The sequence below is a fragment of the Mesoplodon densirostris genome, chromosome 5 (assembly GCF_025265405.1).
Source record: "Mesoplodon densirostris isolate mMesDen1 chromosome 5, mMesDen1 primary haplotype, whole genome shotgun sequence".
Classification (NCBI taxonomy): domain Eukaryota; kingdom Metazoa; phylum Chordata; class Mammalia; order Artiodactyla; family Ziphiidae; genus Mesoplodon; species Mesoplodon densirostris.
The window spans coordinates 48,962,262-48,986,665 of record NC_082665.1 but is presented as its reverse complement, the minus strand read 5'-3'; the positions used below and the strand labels follow the sequence as shown (position 1 = coordinate 48,986,665).

Sequence of the window (24,404 nt, the reverse complement as noted above, 5' to 3'; positions counted from 1 at the left end):
TGTTGAGAAATAACAAATAGATAACTAATAAGGACTTACTGTATAGCACAGGGAACTCTACTCAATACTCTGTAATGGCCTACATGGGAAAAATAATCTAAAAAAGAGTGGATATATGTATATGTATAGCTGATTCACTTTCTGGTATACTAACACAATGTTGTAAATCAACTATTCTCCAATAAAATTGTTTTTAAAAAAGACAGAATTCATGTGTAGCAAGATAATAAAGTGATTTGAGTTCCTAGATCCAGTAAGGAACTGGGATGAGAGTCTCAAAATACTATTAAATTTGTGATGCTGTTTTGAGAAAAGATTTGTTTGTATGCTTTTTTCTTTCTCAGGACTTTTAAAAGTTTAGCTCTAGAGAGTAGTATGAATTGGAATTTTGGAGAAAGTAGGTCAGATAAATGCTAATTTATTCAAAAAGTTACATGATGTTGATGTATTTATTGACATAAGTTATTAGCAAAAGGGAGAAAGACTGGAGTCATGAAAATTCTGGGCTGTTCTGTTTTATTGCTGGGTCATATCCCATTGTATGGATAAGCCATAATTTTTTTATCCATTCAACTGGTGATGGACATTTAGGTTAGAGGAAGCAAGAACACCTCCACTTTTGTTAGTCAGTAATTCTGTTTACAACCTTCCTTTTTCTCAGTTGGTACAGCCATCCTTCCCACTTTCCAAGGGGGGGAATAACATGGTACATCAGGCCACAGTCTGTGAGCAAAGGTCTAATGTGATGATGCTGTGGCTCTTGGCTCTTAGCCCAAAAAGAGTGCAACCTAAGTTCATGAAGATTCCTAATCTCTTCTTCCCAGCAAGGTGTTGGAAACAGGCCAGTTGTTTTTTGATTTATTGTGAGACGCGATAACCTTATAAGGTAGCAGAATATTAACCCTAGATTAACTGTAGGGTTAATCTAGGTACATAACTAAGAAGGGGAAAATTGGCTTGACCAAAATCTGTGTTGTATATGTGAGATTATCTATCTGTCTATGTATCTATCTATGTATCTATCTATGTATCTATCTATCTATCTATGATTTTGATAAGGTGATATATATATATATATATATATATATGTATCACCTTATCAAAATCTTATAAAGTTAGGACAAAACATTATCAGTTAGCCTCAATTTCAGCATTACGATATGGGGGTTATCTACTCCTTACTCAGTTGGGTCATGACAAAGTTCTCAATAAAAATGAGAGCAGGAAGTCCAGCCTAGCGAGAACCTAAGATGTGGTTTTGACCCTGCACTTAACCTGAAGACTGATAGAGGTGTGGCTGCCCTCAATTTAGTCATTTGTCCTATAAGAGAATTGGACTAGGTGAGCTGGGGATGAGTCTCCCTCAGACTTCTGGATAAGCTGCTTGGTGTCTGTGGGTTTTTTTGCCACAAGTGTAGCAATAGCAGTCAGAGAACCAAGAAGTTATAGAAATTTTATCAAATTTTTGGGAAGTACAAGTGCTATGCACATACCTGGATATAGTAGTACCGACTGCTAAAGTAAGAGAGCGGTTCCCACAGCCTGGTCTCCAAGATGCGTTGTTTTTATTGCTTCAAAGGCCTAATGGAATCCTTCTATGTAGCTATATTGAGGTGACCCAGGATGACTTTTTTTTTTTTTTTTTTTTTTTTTTTTTGGTGCGATACGCAGGCCTCTCACTGTTGTGGCCTCTCCCGTTGTGGAGCACAGGCTCCGGGACGTGCAGGCTCAGCGGCCATGGCTCACGGGCCCAGCCATTCCGCGGCACGTGGGATCTTCCCGGACCGGGGCACGAACCCGTGTCCCCTGCATCGGCAGGCGGACTCTCAACCACTGCGCCACCAGGGAAGCCCCAGGATGGCTTTTTTTTTTTTTTGCGGTATGCGGGCCTCTCACTGTTGTGGCCTCCCCCGTTGCGGAGCACAGGCTCCGGACGCGCAGGCTCCAGACGCGCAGGCTCAGCGGCCATGGCTCACGGGCCCAGCCGCTCCGCGGCATATGGGATCCTCCCAGACCGGGGCACGAACCCGTATCCCCTGCATCGGCAGGCGGACTCTCAACCACTTGCGCCACCAGGGAGGCCCCCAGGATGGCTTTTGACTGAAATAGTATAAATTTAGAGTGATAACTTTGGGAAACCCATACTATTTAGAGGTCCTGACTGGTATATATACAATATATATATATACAATATATAATTAAGTTAGTAAATACAGTCTTCCCAATAGGTAAAATATTTTTTAAATATGAATTCCCAGTGAAATAAAGAAAGAAAATAATTGAAGTCCACAATCTCTTATCTAAAACTCTCAGAGCCAGACTTGTTTTCGAATCTTTGGATTTTAGAAATGTACTAGGATGCCTAGACCATGTATTAAGTAACCTCTTCAGTGGGGTCTTGATCAGCACCCTTTAATTAAGCACATTTAATTATAGGAATTAAGATTCCTATAATTAGAATCTAGAAAAATGATACAGATGAACTTATTTGCAAAGTAGAAATAGAGTCACAGATGTAGAAAACAAACTTATGGTTACCAAGGGGGGAAGGTAGGGTGGGATGAATTGGGAGATTGGGACTGACATATGTACACTACTATGTATAAAATAGATAACTAATGAGAACCTCCTGTATAGCACTGGAAACTCTACTCAATGCTCTGTGGTGAGCTAAATGGGAAGGGAATCTAAAAAGAGTGGAGATAGATAGATAGATAAACTCATTCACTTTGTTGTACAGCAGAAACTAACACAACATTGTAAAGCAACTATACTCCAATAAAAATTAATTTAAAAAAAGATTCCTATAATTAAACATGTGAATAAGTCACACTAACTATTCAGTGAGATTAAAGAAAGACTAAGTGGCCTCATAACAGTTCAGATTGAGTTTTGTTGCCAAATTAGTTTGACATGAACTTACGAAAACCTAACAAAGCTTTTTTGGATTTCTAAACGGTGACTAACGGGCTTTGGATGGACCTGATTAAGTAACCAATTATCGAGCAATTACTGTGTACCAGCTTTAAGATATTGCCATTTTCACTAACATTTGTAAACAACCTGTCAAAGTAGACATCGTTATCCATAATTTACAAATCAAGAAAGAAGCCTCAAGCAGAGGTTAGTGAACAGCCAGGGCACACTTATAAGTATATGGCAGAGCTGCAGTTTGGACCCAGCTCCTTCTGGCCCCAAAGACAAAAGACAATGTTGTTTCCTCATTGCATGGTCAAGACCTTTGGTTAGTGTGAGTGTCCATCCCTGTTGCCTTCATAGTTAAATAATAATAATAATAATAATAATAATAATGCCTTGAAAATATAGAGTTTCTCTGCTTACTCTGCAGTCTCTCTGGGGAAGTTCACCCAATAATCATTTATAAACTAAAGACACCCAGATGGATCTGGACCCCATTTGTGAGCATCACACTTAGATAGTCAACTTACTGTTGGACATTTCCAACAGTAAGTTGACTATCAGTGAGACAACAGTCAGTTGTCTCACTGACCCAGTGAACTCCAAATGGAACTAATCGTCTTTCTTCTCAGCCCTGCTCCTTTTAGAATCCCTTATTCTACTATCTCAGTTACCCCTAAGCCAAAACCCACCCACTTCCCTCCCTTTCCAACTCTGTTAATCACTGAGTCCTGCGAGGATCCTGCTAGAGACCAGCACTGAGGAGGCTGGGGGTTTTAAAGTGCAGTAATTCAATTTACCAATAAGAAATTTCAGATCCTTTCACCATGTCCAGATAGGATGTACAAAATGAAGGTTCTGACCAACTGTGTATAGCCAAGATAGCCGTGAATCCCATTTACCTGCCCAATAATAAACTACAAAATATTAAACCCTAAGATTTTACTTTGTATTCTAGACTGCTTTTGCTTTATATGTTATTAAGTCTGTTTTCTTTGATCTCAATATTACCTGTATTTTAGCTATTTTGGTGGGTGTGCTGTGATCTTGAGTAGCTAGATATCACGATTTCCAATAACAATGCCTCTAGCCAGTAAGTTTGGCTCCAAATTTGTCTTGGGATGCTAAAGAGGTGAAGTAACAGCCACCTATATTTTCGTTCCCATCTTTAGGTAAAAGGCCAAACCTGAAGGTCCACATCAATACCACAAGTGACTCCATCCTCTTGAAGTTCCTGCGTCCAAATCCTAATGTAAAACTGGAAGGTTTTCTCCTGGGATATGGAAGCAACTTATCACCAAACCAGTACTTCCCTCTTCCTGCGGAAGGGAAATACACTGAGGCCGTGGTCGGTAAGATCTTTGGGTTTCAGGTGTAGGAAGAAGAGGTAAAAGGTAATGCGTGTTATATGATACATAAATCTCAAAGCATCATTTCTTCTGTACCCTCAGCCAAACCAAATGCCATAATTACAAAACATCTTCATAATTGTTGTAACCCATAGCACAATTTTTTACATTAAAAAATATGTAATGCATACTCTGCTTATACTGCAGAAATAATCAGCTTCATTGCCATTATACCTACAGTCCCTGACCACATAACTAAACTTGCACAGGGAAAAAAAACTAGCTAAAATACCTTAAATCTCTCATAGCTTGTTTATGTGGTTAATTTTCCTCCCTGCTATGTCTTTACTTTCTTCTGGTGGAAAATACCCTCTACAACTTTCTGGGTGTCTATTCATGCCAAGATACCTTTAAAAAGAAAAGACAGTGTGTTACATTTAAAAATTTTTAGGCTTTTTCAGACAAAAAGATTAAAGTTTGTATTTGCGTTATGAAATTTTACATTTCTTTGAACGTATTTTTAATCACATTAAAATGTAACTTGAAGATGTAGGTACCTTCAAGCCTTCTCCAGAAAAATTATTTGCAAATAAAAGGATTTTAAAGGATAACATTTTTTTAAAAAGGGATCATCTATTTAAAATGCTGTCAAAGGCTTCCTGAATAGCCTAAGATGAGATTTATATTTTGATCCACTGCTAGGATTATTGCTAAACAGTCTTTTCATGAACTTCCGAAGTTTAATCCTATAACTTGAACTACTGTAGACCAGATCTGACATTCATGCATATATGTAGCAATGTTGAAGATGAATCTATTTTGTCCTGCAGCCCTTTGTTCTCATAGAGAAGTCTCTGTTGTACTTTAAAATTAGGCAAGCGGGCTTCCCTGGTGGCACAGTGGTTGAGAGTCCACCTGCCGATGGAGGGGACACGGGTTTGTGCCCCGGTCTGGGAAGATCCCACATGCCACGGAGCGGCTAGGCCCGTGAGCCATGGCCACTGAGCCTGTGCTCCGCAACGGGAGAGACCACAACAGTGAGAGGCCCGCGTACTGCAAAAAAAAAAAAAAAAAAAAAAAAAGATCTCTAAGCACAAAGATTCCCAAACTTCTCCTGGAAGGCTCTTGCAAGCAGCATTTTTTAAACTCTTACCTTATCCTTTAGATCAATGTGCTCTTTTTATCTCCTTTCTCTTCTAGTTTTCTGGTGGAAAAGGAAAAACACATTCCTCTTAGATACTTCCTTTTCCATCTTTCTTTATGCCAAGGAATCTGTGTACTTCTACTTTTATTACTTCAAAATGGACTTGCATTTCCAAATTAAATGTTATTCTCTGGTTGCTTAAATTGATTATTTACAGTTTTTTTAATGATTATGATTGTAATAATGGCTGTTAAATGATTAAACAGCTGTGTATTAGTTTTCAATTGCCACTATAACAAATTACCACAAACTTGGTGGCTTAAAACATCACAAATTTATTATCTTACAGTTCTGTATGTCAGAAGCCCAATGTGGGTCTCTCTAGGCTAAAGTCGAGGTTGTAGGCAGGGCTGCATTCCCTTCTGGAGGCTCTGAGGGGAGAATCTGTTTCCCTGCTTTTTTGCAGCTTCTAGAGGGGCCCACATTCCTCTTCTACTTTCAAATCTAAGAAATAATACAAATGAATATATACATATATATATATATATATATATATAGTATATATATGTACACACAAAACAGAAAAAGTCTCACAGATATAGAAAACAAACTAGTGGTTACCAAAGGGGAAAGGGAAGGGGGCAGGGGCAAGGGATTAAGAGATATGAGCTACTACGTATAAAATAGAAAAGCAACAAAGATATCTCATAGAGCACAGGAAATTATAGCCATTATTTTATAATAACTTTTGATGGAGTATAATCTGTAAGAATACTGAATCACTATGCTGTACACCTGAAACTAATATAATATTGTAAATCAACTATACTTCAATAAAAAAAATCCAACAACATTGGGTCAAACATTGCTCATATCACATCACTCTGATCTCTTCTGCCTTCCCTCTTCCACTTTTAAGGATCCTTGTGATTATATTGAGCCCACCTGGATAATCCAGGCTACTCTCCATATTTCAAGGTCAGTGGATCAACAATCTTAATTGTATCTGCAACCTTAATTCTCCTGTGTCGTGTAACCTAAGATATTCACAGGTCCTGAAGATGAGGATGTGGGCAATCTTTGAGGGCTATTATTCTGCCTGGCACAGACTGTATGTTTGAAATTTGTGTCTCTATTCTATTCCCTTTCTGCTACCAATTTATAGTATGGTCATTCTCAATTCTGTTCTTCTGTAAAACAGTAATATAGTCTATTTTTCACAGATGTGCTGTGGGCATGTTAGTGAATTCATGATCATAAAGTGATGAGTTGAAATCCCTTGCAAGAGCAAAGAATTTTTATTTCTTTATGGAAAAAAAGCATCACTTATAGCCCCTCTTCTTACTTTATTCTGTAAGAGGATAGTAGTATTTCTTCAGTTGCACCAAACTATACCCAAATATTGTAACTTACTTTCGTTTTCGAAACAAATATTAAGTGTCACTTTGTTTGACTCATTCCGCTTCTTGATGTGTTTAAGAGATCCCACCACTGAAATGAGAAGCTGTTGATCATTCAGAAATATTGAAGTTAACATTTAGTGATATGTGGACTAATACTCCTACTAAATAATCATTTGTAAGCATTTCTACTTTTATTTTAATATCTATCTATCTAGTATTGACAGGTATTTTCAAAAGTCACTTGCTGGTCTTACATGTAAAAATAAAAAACATAAAATATCCCCTTTTGCTATTTTGGAAATTAAGATTCATATGAAACGCCTGTAAAACTTTTACTTCTGTAGAATCTTCTAAGGTTTTTGTAGATTAATTGGAGCAGTAGAAAAAGTAGTATTTTCCCAGGTGGCTATTAATAACCATTAATGTCCTTGAGTCCTGCAATGATGTGCTAAAATATGATTCTTGTATAATAGATCTGCTAGTTTCCCATATCCTTTTTTCCCACATCATGAATGTTCTCATTTCTGGCTTACACATTCACTTTTTGCTTTGTTACTTTTATGTTCAGCTGTTGGTAATTTTGCAAACATCCAAAAAAGGAAAAAACTGAGAATTTTTTGACATTGAATCTTTATAGACTCATACTTTATGATGTTCTCTTGACCTCTGAAAACACTTTAATCAACGTCACCTGGGAAGGAAAAAGTTACATTCCATCAGTTTTGTAGAGCAAGTTAAGGAGTTATTTTAGTATCCTTACTGCAAAAAAAGCTTAAATTGGAAAAAAGTCATATATATTTATCACCACCAGGAATTCTGATTTAAGGATTTGTCTTCCAACCAGGTGTTAGGACTCCAAAGGCATATAAGAGGGCAAATTGCTTAATCCTCATGTTCTCACAGCTGTTAACCTTTACATTCACCGCCCTAAGAGAGCGAGTTTCTCACACTGAGCCTCTCAGTTACTCGCCCTGGTCGCCATCTTGCCGGTAACCCCTCAGAGTGATTCCTGCTAGGGAGGAGGAGGACGCGATACCGATAGCCCTGAGGTGCTCTGCCCTGGAGAGATCCTGGACCAGAATGCTAACATCTACATTCTAGGAAAGATCCTCCTCTGCCTGGAGAGGCAGTACCATGTGGGGAAAGACTATGTATGTTTTCAGGGAGACGGACCTGGGTTCAAGCTCAACAAAACTACTTATTACGGGAGTAGTTCTGGGTAAGTCATTGAGCTTCTCTCAGTTTCATTTTTTTCATCTATAAAATAGAAAAATAATCAGGAGTGTTGTGAAGACTATAAATAAATTATTATGATAAGACTAACATAAACCCTAGCACAGAGTAGGTATGTTTTATAATTTTTGTTAGTTGCTTTTATAACAAACGGAGTAGTTTTAGATAATATACCTAACTTTCTGAGCTTTGTTTCAGTTGCTAATAACGAACGGACTAAATCACTGGTAAAGTTTTGGTCAGCTCTAAGATTTTAGCGCTTAGATTAAAAAAACCTTAGTCTAAGTAATAGTCCTGTGCTTTCATTTTCTGTTTTGTTTGTTTTTTGGAGGATGCAGTGTCAGTAAAATTGCAGAGGTAGATTGTTTTAGCAGAGCTGTCAGTAACTGAAAAGAAGTAACCATGCTTACCTGTCTACCGCAACTAAGAAGTGTTTTCTTGGAAAGGATAACTCCCCAAACTGATTAAGAAACAAAAGAAGCAAAAGCTAAGACTGTGACACAGCACTCTTGGCACACACACAAGTGTCTTCCATAGTCACCATCTTTTAGTCCTAAAGGGGGGATTCCCTTTCAGTGCAATTGCTGAATAGCATTGTCAGGTGACTCTTATTAGAGTTTCACAGCTGCGGCCTCCAAAGGAGAAGGTGAATCCTCACAAGATACAGCTGAAAGGGTTTGGCATCCCTAGATTTCACTTTTCTTGTCTCTGTCTTACAAAGCAATTTTTAGCAAGAACATGGCAAGAATTTTGACCTGTCCTACTAAATATAGATCAAAATAAGACCTTGCCACTGTTTCATTTATTTTAACTGATGGTATTTTTATCTTAACAAGTTCAGGCCAAAGTATAATCATCAGTTTCTTATTCTGACATTTCTTGTTTGCTTTTATTTCACTGGGGAAAATTAATTTTAAAATTTTTGAATAAAATTTATTTACAATGATTCAGATATGAAAATTATATGCTTATAAATGCAATTTATATTCCTGTATATTATTAACACCCCTTACAAGTTTTACCCTTAATTTTTACATTTGTATAGAAAGCAAGAGCAAATGCAGTTTCCTCTCATCATTGCAACCCTTAGAACTTCAGCTGTCCTTTTCATCATAAAAATATTTAAGCATGCTCTATTCATTTTTATGGAAGTGGGATGAAATACAAAATAATAGATATTCTACTATTTATTACAGGGAAGGATAAATATTACCTAATGACAAAAAACAAGTGAATATTTATTGTGGTAAGTGCCACAAGGAAGGTGATGGTGGATTCACTGAAGAAAAATAGCTGGAGGTTGAAAATAACTGAAGGAACTATATAAGGAATTAATTAAGCTGAAAAATAACTAGTGAAAATGGGCAAGGTAAACTAACAGGAAGCAAAGATACAGTGTCAGCCATTGAAGCCAGCTCAGTTCTCCTCATCTCTGGCAGAATTAGCAAGAGACTGAGCAGAAAGAGCAAAATAGCAGCCTGCGGTGAATACAGATACCAAAATGCAGATGAGGGATATGATAGTTATGCAGGGGTAGGTAGTAGTATTACTGCCCTTTTACACATAAGAAAACTGAACCTCTGAGAGTTTTAAGTAAACTTCCCAAAGTGCCTCAGATGGTAAATAGCACCAGGGTTTGAACCCAGGAAGTCTGGCTCAAGAACCTGAGCTCTGAAACACTGCACTCTTCCGCCTCTCAAAACGTAGGGAATTTTATCTGTTCTTCTACGGCAGAAAGTACACACAAGCCCCTGATATGTTGCTTCTGTAATGTCCTTTATTTTATGTACTTACTTTTCTCTTTTTATAATGTCCTTTAAATAGTAAACAGACAAAAAGAAAGGCCATGTATCATGGAAGGAGGCATTGGCTACCTAACTCATTAAGGTTTAAATGAGTTAAAATATGTAAAGCAGTTCCTATGTCCCCAAAACTTGGTCTCTTCTACCCATACCACCACCACCATCTTTCTGTATTGTAAGCTGCCCATCTGTCAAGCCCTACTGCCCCTACTCTTCCTAAGGCCATATCTGGCCAAGGAAGGCAACATTTTTGTCTCTCACCATGAATATCCTAGAGGCTAAGCATTTTCTTTGACCATCATTCTTAATAAATTGCTATTTGTTTTTATTTTGGTGTGTCTAGTCTGTTCCCAGACTCTATACAAATAGAAAACTCCCAGGAGCTAAGGACCCTAGAAGCCTTAGATTTCTTTTTCACCTCCAATGTTGTCATAATTTAGAAGCATGATGAGTGAATGAATGGGTGAGAGTCAAGGGAGAGACCCAGGAAGTCTGAAACAGCTGTGGGTCACATTTAAGATGGATTTTTCTCTTCTGTTTAAAACTATTTCTTACTTAGTTCTTTCTCTGGAAATGGTTTTATCACTGGGAAGTATTTGGCTTTAAATAGTCAAGATTAATCCAGATTTTTCATTGAAAAAATAGGAATCTCAGAATCACTTGATTTTCCTCCAAGGTGCAAAATTGAGCAGAACTTGAGTAAGCTTCAAAGGGGAATTTTTAAAGAAAGTGGCCTAGTGGGTACCAATTTCTTAATAAATGTTGTGCCACCACTGAAACAATTCGCCATGAGTTTATACCAGAAAAGCCTTGTTTGATGACAGATGCCCATTTCACCTATTTTGATAAAGGTAACATCTTTTCAAAGTTCTATTTTTTCTACTGGATTCAACTATAATGGTCTTCCTGATCTCACCAAACAATAGATAAACTGGCTCCAAATTTATAATTTCTTGGAAATACAATAAAAGAAACTCAATATTCTAATATAAAGCACAACAATTTTTTTCAGAGGTATTGCACAGTGAACTGAGACCAAAATCTAACTTTTAAAATTTTATTCTTAATTATTTCTAGAAGGATTCCCCAAAATAGCATATGGCCCTTTTGTCATGGGTCAGAAGTATACCCTGTTGCAGATTTATGGCAAGAGGCTTGTTGATGAGAAGTGGTCTTAGAAAGATAGCTGCCAATAGGAGGATAAATTAGAGGGTTATCTGGGACAGATACTAGATAATGTTTAGACTTTATAATTTCCTTTATTTTTAGGAATGCATCTCAAAACCAAGGACTACAATCAAATCCTAGTTTCCTAACTACCCATATATTATTTCCTTAAACATTTTACTTTCTCTGGACACAACACTCTGTCACATACTGATCCCGTCTGAAGTGCTATGCTGTGAGCGCCAGCATTTAGTCACATTCTGGTTTGGATTGTTCCATTTTCATTATTTTGTTTTTGTTTTCACTAGTCATGTCTCACCAACCAAACAGGTGCTCAGGGTGAGAGCTGACTCTCACCATCCCTCGTGTACTCCATGATCAGGGTCAATAGATCTGTGGATGTAGGAACTGACTCCCCAGAATCTGCTGGGAGTTTGCTGGGCAGGTCTCCCAGTCAACACAATAAAGTCCCTCTTTGCCTGGGGTAGAAATCTCTAGGAGAAAAAAAATGATGTAACTGGCTTACAGCATTGACTCTACCCTATTTCTCAGGCCTGGTTATGGTTTACACCTGCTGTTCTGGCTTAATTATTAATGGTGCTCCCATTTCTCTCAAAAGTGTCCCAGTTTAGTTGAAAAATTATGTACATAAAACACACGTGGGAGAAAGCCTTGAATTCTTAGCATCATCCCCCAGTCTTTCATCACCTGATTCCAAGCTAATAGGTCAGCCTTTTCTTTGCCACTGGGGGTACTCCTCAAGGAGAAGAGGTTTGCCACAGGTTGGCCTGATGCATTTCATGAACAAGGCTGAGTGCATAGTAGCCGCTCACCAAATGCTGGAGTGGAGGTTCTCACCAACCCACGAGCTGATGCTTTAATGTCATTGGGCACCTACAACATGCTGGGCCAAGGGCTTTACAGAGATGGGTCATTGATTCCTTACAGCAACCCCTTGATGCAGCTACTATTAGCATCCTCTTCTTCCCAATGAAGACAGTAAATCCCTGAGAAGTGAAGGAGTCTGCAGGTGGCAGGCTGGCTCTAAAGCCCATGCATTTGACTACCATGCCATAGTGCTTTCCCCATGGCATCTAAGTGTTCTGTGACCTTTGAACCCTATGTACAAACTCATCTCCTGGGAATTATTCCTGACCCCTCAACCCCCGCATGGTAACGCTGACTGAGCATTTAAAAAGAAAGAAAACACCTTGCTGATTTGAAGGCTCTGGCTTACCACCTAATAGTTAACATGATCTAGCTTTATTATTTGAAAGGAAAATATCCAAAGTCCCAACTTTTCAGTCATATTTCCTGTAGAGATAACATTAACAAAGTGATGCATTCACTGGAAAATGTGTGTGTGTGCAGGCTCTCCATCAAGAGCGAGCCCTTGCCAAACATTAAACAAGTTCACAGACAACACCCTACATTAAATTTCTCTGTGGGGTGCACATATAAAACACAGGCAAGGAAAAAACTACCGGCGATGAAGTCAACAGGTTTAATGTCTAACAGGTCTCTGCGCTAGGAAAGGCTGGGTGCTGGCTGTGGCAGCAAGTGGTAGGAGAAAGTGTTTGTTAAGTATTGGTTTCCAGGGTCAGGGAGAGAATTTGTCAGCGCTTGCAAGTGAGGCAGGGTTAGCTTGGGACAGTGGCTGAGTGAGAAGCTCCAGACTGAAAGCCAGGATGACAGGAAATGAGGAATTACCTGGTCCATCTGGGTTGTGGTCAGGAGGCAGGGTGGGATTGGGAATGGAGGGGCAGGTCAGGTGTGGCTTCCTGGGCCTGTGACCCGTGCACTCAGAGGAGCCCTGCAGTGAAGTTTAATGCTTTGCTGTCTTGGAAATTTTAGTAAGCTTACCTTTCAGTTTTATCTCATCAGTGAGGTGGGATGGGACAACGGTGTGTGTGCTGAGGGCTTGGCGCCTGGGCTCTTGTCTTTGTCTGCCACACTCTCCCTTAATTTGCTTCTCAACTGCCTGGTCCCCCACCCGCTGCTGTAGGCCTTCCTCTTCCCACCTCCACTTAGCAACTACTGCTGTCCTCCACCTTCCTCAGGGACTTGGGTGTGGATGCAGGGAGGGTCCGGTGGGCACCTCCCCCCTTGGTGACATCTGGCAGGATGTGCTGGCAGCAGTCCCCGCACTGGCTGGCAATGACACAGTGCATCAGCTTCTTTCCCACCCCCATTCAGGTAGCTCTGTCCTAGGACTGAGGTTATAATCCCTTGGGGTCTGTGGGTTCTGATGGCGGGCCTTTGGGAAAGGGAGACTGGCTTTTTTTTGCCCTGGGGGCTGAGGTGTGGGCTAAGGTGCTTTGATGCTGAGGCTGCCTCTGGTGGGAAAGGGTCCCACACAGTCAGGAGAGAGGGGATGGGGGGAGGTGAGGGTTGGCACACCTCTGCAGGGCACAACATGAAATAGCCAGTAAATACCATGACAGGTCAAGACAGAGTCCATGAAAGAGAGAAAATGTTTTACATTTTGGTGTCTTTAATGTTACTTTTAAAAGAGCAGATCCATCATTTGATTTTTGCATTGATGGGGGTCATAAACTTACGTAGTAAGCACCAGGCGAAGTGTGTATTTTCAGTAGCTTTGCCTCCCCAGCTCTCACCAAAATTATAGGAAAACCCTCAGAAAAAGTTTTCAGCAGTGTCTTCCACATTGAAATCTGTCGTTGAAATGCTCCTCTATTTGGAAAAAGGGTGCATCTTTCCTTCCAGACAGCCAACTGAAGAGCAAAGGAGTGTGGCAGAGCTTTCAGGGGTCCACCTTACAGTGTTTAGGAAAAGCCCCTTTGAACCTTTTCCATCCACCTCTGCCTTTTCCACGTCCTCTCTTCTCATCAAAGAGATGAGTTGTCATCTCTTATTTAGAGGCTTCACTCTGCAGCACAGAGATGAGGGGCTGCTTCTTACTGCCGCCATCAGTTCTGAACAATTCCTCTTGCAACATACATACCAACATGAGCTTCATGTCAGCTCCCTTCTGTGGTCTATGACTGAACATTCTAGAATCCCACCAATGGCAGATGCTCCTAGTCATTTTTGCAGTAGCAGTTGCTCTGTGGTCCAAGGTGGCTACGCCTTTTATGGATTGTTTAACCTTCACCATTGTCCCACCCTGCTTGGGCGCCAGGGCCCTCAGGCTGCCTCTTAAGGGCTGAGAGAAGCCAGAACTATCTCGGAGCTCCAGGGCATAGCAGAATGTTTTGTCAAAATGGGCATTTGGGGCTTCCCTGGTGGCGCAGTGGTTGAGAGTCCGCCTGCTGATGCAGGGGACACGGGTTCGTGCCCCGGTCCGGGAAGATCCCACATGCCGTGGAGCGGCTGGGCCCGTGAGCCATGGCCGCTGAGCCTGCGCGTCCGGAGACTGTGCTCCGCAACGGGAGAGGCCACAACAGTGAGAGGCCCGCATAACGCAAAAAAAAAAAAAAAAAAAAAAAAAAACTGGGCATTTGTTCATTTTCCAAGTGATTTTGTAACGTTTAACAGAAATAAGGCCTGAACAGTGATTAGTAGGATTTGCTTTAAAATTTGGCTTAAATTATTTTTCAGGTGAAAGGGAAGGATTATCCTTACACACAAAACCACATACTATTTATAAGAAAGAACTTCAAAGGAAAAAAATATCAGTTCTGCAGATAGGCTCCTCAAAGACGAATTCAGTGGTTGAAGTTTACCTGCTTTTCAAAAGATTATTTGCTGTTGCTGACAGCTATTTCCCAGACCTATACTTATTTTTCTTTTCTTTCTGCAAAGCGTCAAACTTCCTCCATCTTTACTCCAGCCCCAGGCAATAAAGGGGTAAAGAAAAAGATTCATTCATTCTTTCAGAAAATGTTTGTTGTGCAATTACTATGTTTCTAGGTTTAAAGGTACAGAAATGAACAAAATATGAACTGAATCTGGGCCAGATCCCACGTGATCCTCAGCCCACATCTTCCTACAGAGGCTTAGAAATACTCTAAAAGGTGGAGGACTTCTATCTGTGATGATTCATGTTGCTATAGACATTCATTTTTATGTACAGCTAAGGGCAAGGTACTAGTAATCTACTTAGTGATTTATTAAAAATTGCTAATCTTCTGTATTCATAAACTCAGTAAGCATAGTAAATTTAGAGCAGAACTGGCACTACCTATAACTACTGTCTTCTATTTGGACTTCTGGCTTCCATGAGGCTTTGCAAAGCTATGACTTAGCAGGATTTCCCCAATTTTCCAGAAAAATGCCCCATTAGTGTTTTTCCAAAAGGGACACTGAACGTCCTGAAAGGATGTCAGTGATATTCCCGAGTTGGTCAAGACTATCAATGGCCATTGTTAGAGCTTGTTAATATGTAATTACTTTAGGGTTACTTAATTATCACAGATGTGTTTTGTGGTGAGCTTTGTTGTATCTCAATACTACCTTTTGACAGGATACATCTGTTGCCTCAGTGATATTTGAGCTTCTCATTTTCTAGTAACCGGGCTTCAGAATGGATGTGGACTTTGGTTCAAATACAAATCATTTGTACCCCATTGCTGAAAGCAGTTTGCTGCTGTGTTGTCAATTTGTTATCCTTACTTTGTCGCTGGAATGTGAGAATGGGGGTGGGCACAGGGAGCAAGGTTGGTTACACGACTGAAATTTACAACTGCTTAGAGTAGCCTTTCAAGCAACGAGTAGCATTTTATGGTCTTTTTACCTTTCAAACCCCTCACCAGACTGCACCCCTCTCTCAGCGAGACTGCCCTCTTCCAGCCCTCCTTCATGGACCAGCAGGTGAGGGAACAGTGTCTGCAGCACGGGCAAGGCAGCTGAGACAGAACTGCAGCACCAAGGGCCCCCCTGAAGTTCTGTTTGCTTACCTGCAGCGTGGCCACACTTAAGATTGTGCTTTTTAAGAACTGAGTGGCCGCACTTAAGACTGTGCTTTTTAAGAACTGAATAGTCCGTGAGTGGGACTCTGCCTGGGCTTAAAACAGAAGGAGGCTTTTCAAGGGTGACTTTCAAACAGACATTACTCAGTGTTGATGAAATAAGACACAGGAGCTGTCTGCCAAATTTTAAAAGCTAAAGGGAATACTTAAATTTGGATTGTACCCCTCAGGTCAGATAACAGCTAAGTGTGGCATGTGGATGCTTGCAGATGCAAAGAAAAACTAATAATTTTCTGTATGGAGATTTCCGTGACCATAGATTTTTTTTTCAGGTTTTGTGGATGATGTGGTTCTTAATAGGAGTCTTATGATATGCCACATTGATTTCCAATAAAATAGTTACCTTAGCTTATCAAATCCTAAAGTACCTTTAACTATAAATCATACCACTATTTTATATAAATCTAAGAAAGAATAAAGCTTCTGATTAATGACACTGCTTTTGCAGCCCTCGGGGCTTGTGAGGGAGCTTCCTTTGACTCACTGACACATAAATTTTTTTTAACATCTTTATTGGAGTATAATTGCTTTACAGTGGTGTGTTAGTTTCTGCTTTATAACAAAGTGAATCAGCTATACACATACATATATCCCCATATCTCTTCACTCTTGCGTCTCCCTCCCACCCTCCCTATCCCACCCCTCTAGGTGGTCATAAAGCACCCAGCTGATCTCCCTGTGCTATGCGGCTTCTTCCCATTAGCTATCTATTTTACATTTGGTAGTGTATATATGTCCATGCCACTCTCTCACTTCATCCCAGCTTACCCTTCCCCCTCCCCATGTCCTCAAGTCCATTCTCTACGTCTGCGTGTTTATTCCTGTCCTGCCCCTAGGCTCTTCAGAACCTTTTTTTTTTTTTTTTTTTTAGATTCCATATATATGTGTTAGCATACGGTATTTATTTTTCTCTTTCTGACTTACTTTACTTTGTATGACAGTCTCTAGGTCCATCTACCTCACTACAAATAACTCAATTTTGTTTCTTTTTATAGCTAATATTCCATTGTATATATGTGCCACATCTTCTTTATCCATTCGTCTGTTAATGGATGCTTAGGTTGCTTCCATGTCCTGGCTATTGTAAATAGAGCTGCAATGAACACTGTGGTACATGACTCTTTTTGAATTATGGTTTTCTCAGGGTATATGCCCAGTAGTGGGATTGCTGGGTCATATGATAGTTCTATTTTTAGTTTATTAAGGAACCTCCATACTGTTCTCCATAGTGGCTGTATCAATTTACATTCCCACCAACAGTGCAAGAGGGTTCCTTTTTCTCCATACCCTCTCCAGCATTTATTGTTTGTAGATTTTTTGATGATGGCCATTCTGACTGGTGTGAGATGATATCTCACTGTAGTTGATTAATGATGTTGAGCATTCTTTCATGTGTTTGTTGGCAGTCTGTATATCTTCTTTGGAGAAATGTCTATTTAGGTCTTCTGCCCAAGGGTTGGGTTGGGTTGTTTGCTTTTTTTGATATTGAGCTGCTTGTGAATTTTGGAGATTAATCCTTTGTCAGCTACTTCGTTTGCAAATATTTTCTCCCATTCTGAGGGTTGTCTTTTTGTCTCATTTATGGTTTCCTTTGCTGTGCAAAAGCTTTTAAGTTTCATTAGGTCCCATTTATTTTTGTTTTTATTTCCATTTCTCTAGGAGGTGGGTCAAAAAGGATCTTACTGTGATTTATGTCATAGAGTGTTCTGCCTATGTTTTCCTCTAAGAGTTTTATAGTGTCTGGCCTTCCATTTTGAGTTTATTTTTGTGTATGGTGTTAGGGAGTGTTCTAATTTCATTCATTTACATGTAGCTGTCCAGTTTTCCCAGCACCACTTATTGAAGAGTCTGTCTTTTCTCCATTGTATATTCTTGCCTCCTTTATCAAAAATAAGGTGACCATATGTGTGCGGGTTTATCTCTGGGCTTTCTATCCTGTTCCATTGATCTATATTTCTGTTTTTGTGCCAGTACCATACTGCCTTGATTATTTTAGCTTTGTAGTATAGTCTGAAGTCCGGGAGCCTGATTCCTCCAGCTCCATTTTTCTTTCTCAAGATTGCTTTGGCTTTTTCGAGTCTTTAGTGTTTCCATACAAATTGTGAAAGAGTTTGTTCTAGTTCTGTGAAAAATGCCATTGGTAGTTTGATAGGGATTGCATTGAATCTGTAGATTGCTTTGGGTAGTATAGTCGTTTTCACAATGTTGATGCTTCCAATTCAAGAACATAGTATATCTCTCCATCTGTTTGTATCTTCTTTCATCAGTGTCTTATAGTTTTCTGCATACAGGTCTTTTGTCTCCTTAGGTAGATTTATTCCTAGGTATTTTATTCTTTTTGTTACAGTGGTAAATGGGAGTGTTTCCTTAATTTCTCTTTCAGATTTTTCATCATTACTATATAGGAATGCACAATATTAATGTGCATTAATTTTGTATCCTACTACTTTACCAAATTCATTGATCAGCTCTAGTAATTTTCTGGTAACATCTTTAGGATTCTCTATGTTTAGTATCATGTCATCTGTAAACAGTGACAGCTTGACTTCTTCATTTTCAATTTGGATTCCTATTTATTTCTTTTTCTTCTCTGATTGCTGTGACTAAAACTTCCATAACTATGTTGAATAATAGTGGTGAGAGTGGACAACCTTGTCTTGTTCCCTATCTTAGAGGAAATGGTTTCAATTTTTCACCATTGAGAATGATGTTTGCTGTGGGTTTGTCATATATGGTCTTTATTATGTTGAGGTAAGTTCCCTGTATGCCTACTTTCTGGAGGGTTTTTATCATAAATGGGTGTTGAATTTTGTTGAAAGCTTTATCTGCATCTATTGAGATGATCATATGGTTTTTACCCTTCAATTTGTTAATATGGTTTATCACATTGATTGATCTGTATATATTGAAGAATCCTTACATTCCTGGGATAAACCCCACTTGATCGTGGTGTATGAGCCTTTTAATGTGTTGTTGTATTCTGTTTGCTAGTATTTTGTTGAGGATTTTTGCATCTACGTTCATCAGTGATATTGGCCTGTAGTTTTCTTTCTTTCTGACGTCATTGTCTGGTTTTGGTTTCAGGGTGATGGTGGCCTCATAGAATGAGTTTGGAAGTGTTCCTCCCTCTACTATATTTTCGAAGAGTTTGAGAAGGATAAGTGTTTGTTAGGTCTTCTGTAAATGTTTGATAGAATTCTCCTGTGAAGCCATGTGGTCCTGGGCTTTTGTTTGTTGGAAGATTTTTTAATCACAGTTTCAATTTCAGTGCTTGTGATTGGTCCATTTATATTTTCTATTTCTTCCTGGGTCAGTCTTGGAAGGTTGTGCTTTTCTAAGAATTTGTCCATTTCTTCCGGGTTGTCCATTTTATTGGCATATAGTTGCTTGTAGTAATCTCTCATTATCCTTTGTATTTCTGCAGTGTCAGTTTGTACTTCTCCTTTTTCATTTCTAATTTTGTTGATTTGAGTCTTGTTTTTTTTCTTGATGAGTCTGGCTAATGAGTTATCAATTTTGTTTATCTTCTCAGAGAACCAGCTTTTAGTTTTATTGATCTTTGCTATCGTTTCCTTCATTTCTTTTTCATTTATTTCTGATCTGATCTTTATGATTTCTTTCCTTCTGCTAACTTTGGGGTTATTTTGTTCTTCTTTCTCTAATTGCTTTAGGTGTAAGGTTAGGTTGTTTATTTGAGATATTTCTTGTTTCTTGAGGTAAGATTGTATTGCTATAAACTTCCCTCTTAGAACTGCCTTTGCTGCATCTCATAGGTTTTGGGTCATCGTGTTTTCATTGTCATTTGTTTCTAGGTATTTTTTGCTTTTCTCTTTGATTTCTTTAATGATCTCTTGGTTATTTAATAGTGTATTGTTTAGCCTCCATGTGTTTGTATCTTTTTTACAGACTTTTTCCTGTAATTGATATCTAGTCTCATAGCATTGTGGTCAGAAAAGATACTTGATACACTTTCAATTTTCTTAAATTTACCAAGGCTTGATTTGTGACCCAAGATATGATCTATCCTGGAGAAGTTTCCATGAGCACTTTAGAGGAAAGTGTATTCTGTTGTTTTTGGATGGAATGTCCTATAAATATCAGTTAAATCTATCTGGTCTATTGTGTCATTTAAAGCTTGTGTTTCCTTATTTATTTTCATTTTGGATGATCTGTCCATTGGTGAAAGTGGGGTGTTAAAGTCCCCTACTATTATTTTGTTACTGTCGATTTCCCCTTTTATGGCTGTTAACAATAGCCTTATGTATTGTGGTGCTCCTATGTTGGGTGCATAGAGATTTACACTTGTTATATCTTCTTCTTGGATTGATCCCTTGATCATTATGTAATGTCCTTCTTTGTCTCTTGTAGTAGTCTTTATTTTAAAGTCTGTTTTGTCTGATGTGAGAATTGCTACTCAGTTTTCTTTTGATTTGCATTTGCATTGAATATCATTTTCCATCCCCTCACTTTCAGTCTGTATGTGTCCCTACATCTGAAGTTGGGTCTGTTGTAGACAGCACATACACAGGTCTTGTTTTTTTATCCATTCAGCCAGTCTCTGTCTTTTGGTTGGAGCAGTTAATCCACTTACATTTAAGGTAGTTATCAATATGTGTGTTCCTATTACCGTTTTCTTAATTGTTTTGGGTTTGTTATTTTAGTTCTTTTCCTTCTCTTGTGTTCTCTGCCTACAGAAGTTCCTTTAGCATTTGTTGTAAAGCTGGTTTGGTGGTGCTGATTTCTCTTAGCTTTTGCTTGCCTGTAAAAGTTTTAATTTCTCCGTCAAATCTGAAGGAGATTCTTGCTGGGTGGAGCCATCTTGGTTGTAGGTTTTCCCTTTCATCACTTTAAATATGTCTTGCCACTCCCTTCTGGCTTGCAGAGTTTCTGCTGAAAGGTCAGCTGTTAACCTTATGAGGATTCCATTGTATGTAATTTGTTGTTTTTCCCTTGCTGCTTTTAATATTTTTTCTTTGTATTTAATTTTTGACTGTTTGATTAATATGTGTCTTGACATGTTTCTCCTTGGATTTATCCTCTATGGGACTGTCTGCACTTCATGGAGTTGATTGACTATTTCCTTTCCCATATTTGGGAAGTTTTTAACTCTGATCTTTTCAAATATTTTCTCAGTCTCTTTCTTTTTCTCCTCTTCTTCTGGAACCCCTACAATTCGAATGTTGGGACACTTAATGTTGTCCCAGAGGTCTCTGAGACTGTGCTCAATTCTTTTCATTCTTTTTTCTTCTGCTCTGTGGTAGTTATTTCCACTATTTTATCTTCCAGGTCACTTATTTGTTCTTCTGTCTCAGTTATTCTGCTATTGATTACTTTTAGAGAATTTTTAATTTCATTTATTGTGTTGTTTGTCATTGTTTGTTTGCTCTTTAGTTCTTCTAGGTCCTTATTAAACATTTCTTGTATTTTCTGCATTCTATTTCCAAGATTTTTGATCATCTTTACTATCATTACTCTGAATTCTTTTTCAGGTAGACTGCCTATTTCCTCTTCATTTGTTTGGTCTGAGGGGTTTTTACCTTGCTCCTTCATCTGCTGTGTGTTTCTCTGTCTTCTCATTTTGCTTGACTTACTGTGTTTGCGGTCTCCTTTTCACAGGCTGCAGGTTCATAGTTCCCATTGTTTTTGGTATCTGCCCCCAGTGGGTACAGTTGGTTCAGTGGGTTGTGTAGGCTTCCTGATGGTGGGGACTCGTACCTGTGTTCTGGTGGATGAGGCTGGATCTTGTCTTTCTGATGGGCAGGACCGTGTCCGGTTGTGTGTTTTGGGGTGTCTGTGACCTTATTGTGATTTTAGGCAGTCTCTCTGCTAATGGGTGGGGTTGTGTTCCTGTCTTGCTAGTTGTTTTGCATAGGATATCCAGTCCTGTTGCTTGCTGTTTGTTGAGTGGAGCTGGGTCTTAGCACTGAGATGGAGATCTCTGGGAGAGCTCTCACTGACTGCTATTATGTGGGGCCAGGAGGTCTCTGGTGGACCAGTGTCCTAAACTCAACTCTCCCACCTCAGAGGCACAGGCCTGACACCTGGCTGGAGCACCAAAACCAGTTCAGTCACATGGCTTTTGGGATGTCTGTGGTCTTCTACCAGCATTCAGTATGTGTTCTGTAGGAGTTGTTCCATGTGTAGATGTATTTCTGATGTATTTGTGGGGAGGAAGGTGATCTCCACGTCTTACTCCTCTGCCATCTTGAAGCCACCTCCCGATACATAAATTTTATATTATCTATTTTTTGTCAAAAGAGATGATTTTATTTTTAATAAATTCTTTGTTAGAATAGCTTTAGGTTTAAGAAAAGTTGCAAGTATAAGACAGAGAATTTCTGTGTACGTGACATCCAATTTCTCCTACTCACGTCTTATGTTAATATGGTACATTTGTCACAACTAAGGAACCAATATTGATACATTATTAGCTAAAGTCCACAATTGATTTGATTTCCTCCATTTTAACCTAAGATCTTGTTCCATTCCAAAGTCCCATGCAGGACACCACATCACACCTAGTCATGTCCCCTTAGGCTCCTGTAGACTCAATCTCCCAGACCTTTCTTGGTTTTGATTACCTTAATGGTTTGGAGGAGTCGTGGTTAGGTATTTTGTAGAATGTCTTTCAGTTTAGTTTTGTCTGATGTTTCTTCTCCTGTTTAGACTGGGGTTTTAGGGAGGAAGAGATGTATTACTTTAAAAAATATTAAAAGGAAAGCAAAAGAAAAATTACTGCTAAATATTCTTCACCTTGAGAATCCAACTCTCATGCCTCACCCTTCAACTCAGAGCTATCGGTGTTTTTCTACCACATCACTGTGTGCCAGCATGAACCGTGGTTAGGCCATGTTTTGGAAACACTGCTCCTCTGGGTTTCCTTCTAAATCACTGACCCTCTTCAGCCAGTTTTGAAGCTGTTCCTTTCTTGACCTTACTGGAAGGTGTCAGGCAGTGGCAGCAAGAACCAAACTGCCCCTGGCCAATGTACCATGCCACTGACTGTTAAATGTATTTGAGAGATTTTAAAAGCTGGGGAAAAAGTATGTCTTAGAACCAATGAAGTATGGTATTCTGAACTTTTAATATGCCATTTCCTATAAAACAGCTTTATATTGAATATTGTCAAATTACCATTTGGGGTTCAGGCATAAATATGTTGATGTTATCTCTCCAAATCAAATCAAAACCAGTCAACTTCCACCTGCTAGATTCATGAAAAGTTGAATATATTTTCCTTAAGACTCTATCACTGCCCCCACAGTTTTCAAAATCCCAAGGAGCTGGTACAGTCCCGATGGAGGCCCATCCAACTTCTGCATGCTGTATGGCTTAATTGCATTCAAGACCACCTCGACTGCACTAAGCCCTGTTGTGTGCTGGTCCTCCACCACCGTATCAGGTGCCTGCTGGCCAAAATCCCTACATGGGCAGGCACAGCTGCTCAGAGGAGACCCGTTCTGTAAACAGGCCTCTGGCTCAGTGCCCAGTGTTCTCCTTGGCGGGTTTCCAGGGCGGCAGCTCAAGGGTCTTACTCTCCAACCCAGAAGCATTTCTAAGACTCCATCTGCCTCAGGAGAGCAAGAGGAGATTCCAGCCTCCACTGGGGACCCAGAGGGAGTTGTCTCTCCCCTCTTTGGGGATGAACTGAGGAGTAAGCCTCAGTGTTGTTTTTAAACCTCCAAATCAGGATAGAAACAATCTGGCCTCTTTTTTTTTTTAATCAAAAATAAAACCTAACTACTGATAAAAGGTGTTTATGGACTGTCTTTAACAGGCTCAAAGTTACTTGGAAATTGATTTTGATTTTGAAACTTCTCTCTGGTCCTTGAAGAGTATCTGGGATGATTTCCACCTTCCCTGATTGGGTCCAAAGGGTCGCAGATCTTTAAAGCACAATGGTGAGAGCAGAGTGGTGCCTGGCCCTCTCCTGCTAGGGTAAAGCCTGCACACCCTCCACAGATCTGGTCTCTGACAGGATGTTTGCAAGCCAGCTGTCTTTAGCTTATGGAGAAGGTGGCTCTCTGTACGTTGTGATTTCAGGGACAGAGGAAAGGAATTAGGAAGAGTGCTAGGCCAAAAGATTCTCCCCATTGGTTACTTGATGCCATGTATATATTTAGTAGAGGACATATGCTTGTCTTTTATGTAATTAAAATAGAACAGATCATGAGTAGGGGCACTGTATTAATATGAATTCAGTCATGCTAGGTTGTAAATAGTTGCTTTTGTGATCCTCTCTAAGAACAAATGAAAATAAGATTGATGAGGACTACCGCATTTGGTAAAGAGATACCTCAAAGAGGGAAATGGACATGGAAGCTTAAATCTGGGGCCTTCAGGAGCAGGTTTGTTCTAACTCACAGTTCTGGTAAGGCTGGCTTTAGGTGTAAATATTCCAGTAATGCTTCCAATCCACTGCCTCATTTTATATATTCCTACATCCTTGGAGTAAA

General features: G+C 39.4%; 1 protein-coding gene across 25 annotated transcripts in view; it reads left to right on the top strand.

Moving 5' to 3' along the window:
* Positions 1-24,404, top strand: part of ABI3BP (ABI family member 3 binding protein) — a 457,010-nt gene that overhangs the window by 249,611 nt on the left and 182,995 nt on the right. For all 25 annotated transcript variants that reach the window (XM_060098691.1, XM_060098690.1, XM_060098704.1 and 22 more), the window contains one exon: positions 4,092-4,271. In XM_060098691.1, coding sequence (XP_059954674.1) covers positions 4,092-4,271 — 180 coding nt within the window. The remainder of the gene's footprint in view (positions 1-4,091; positions 4,272-24,404) is intronic.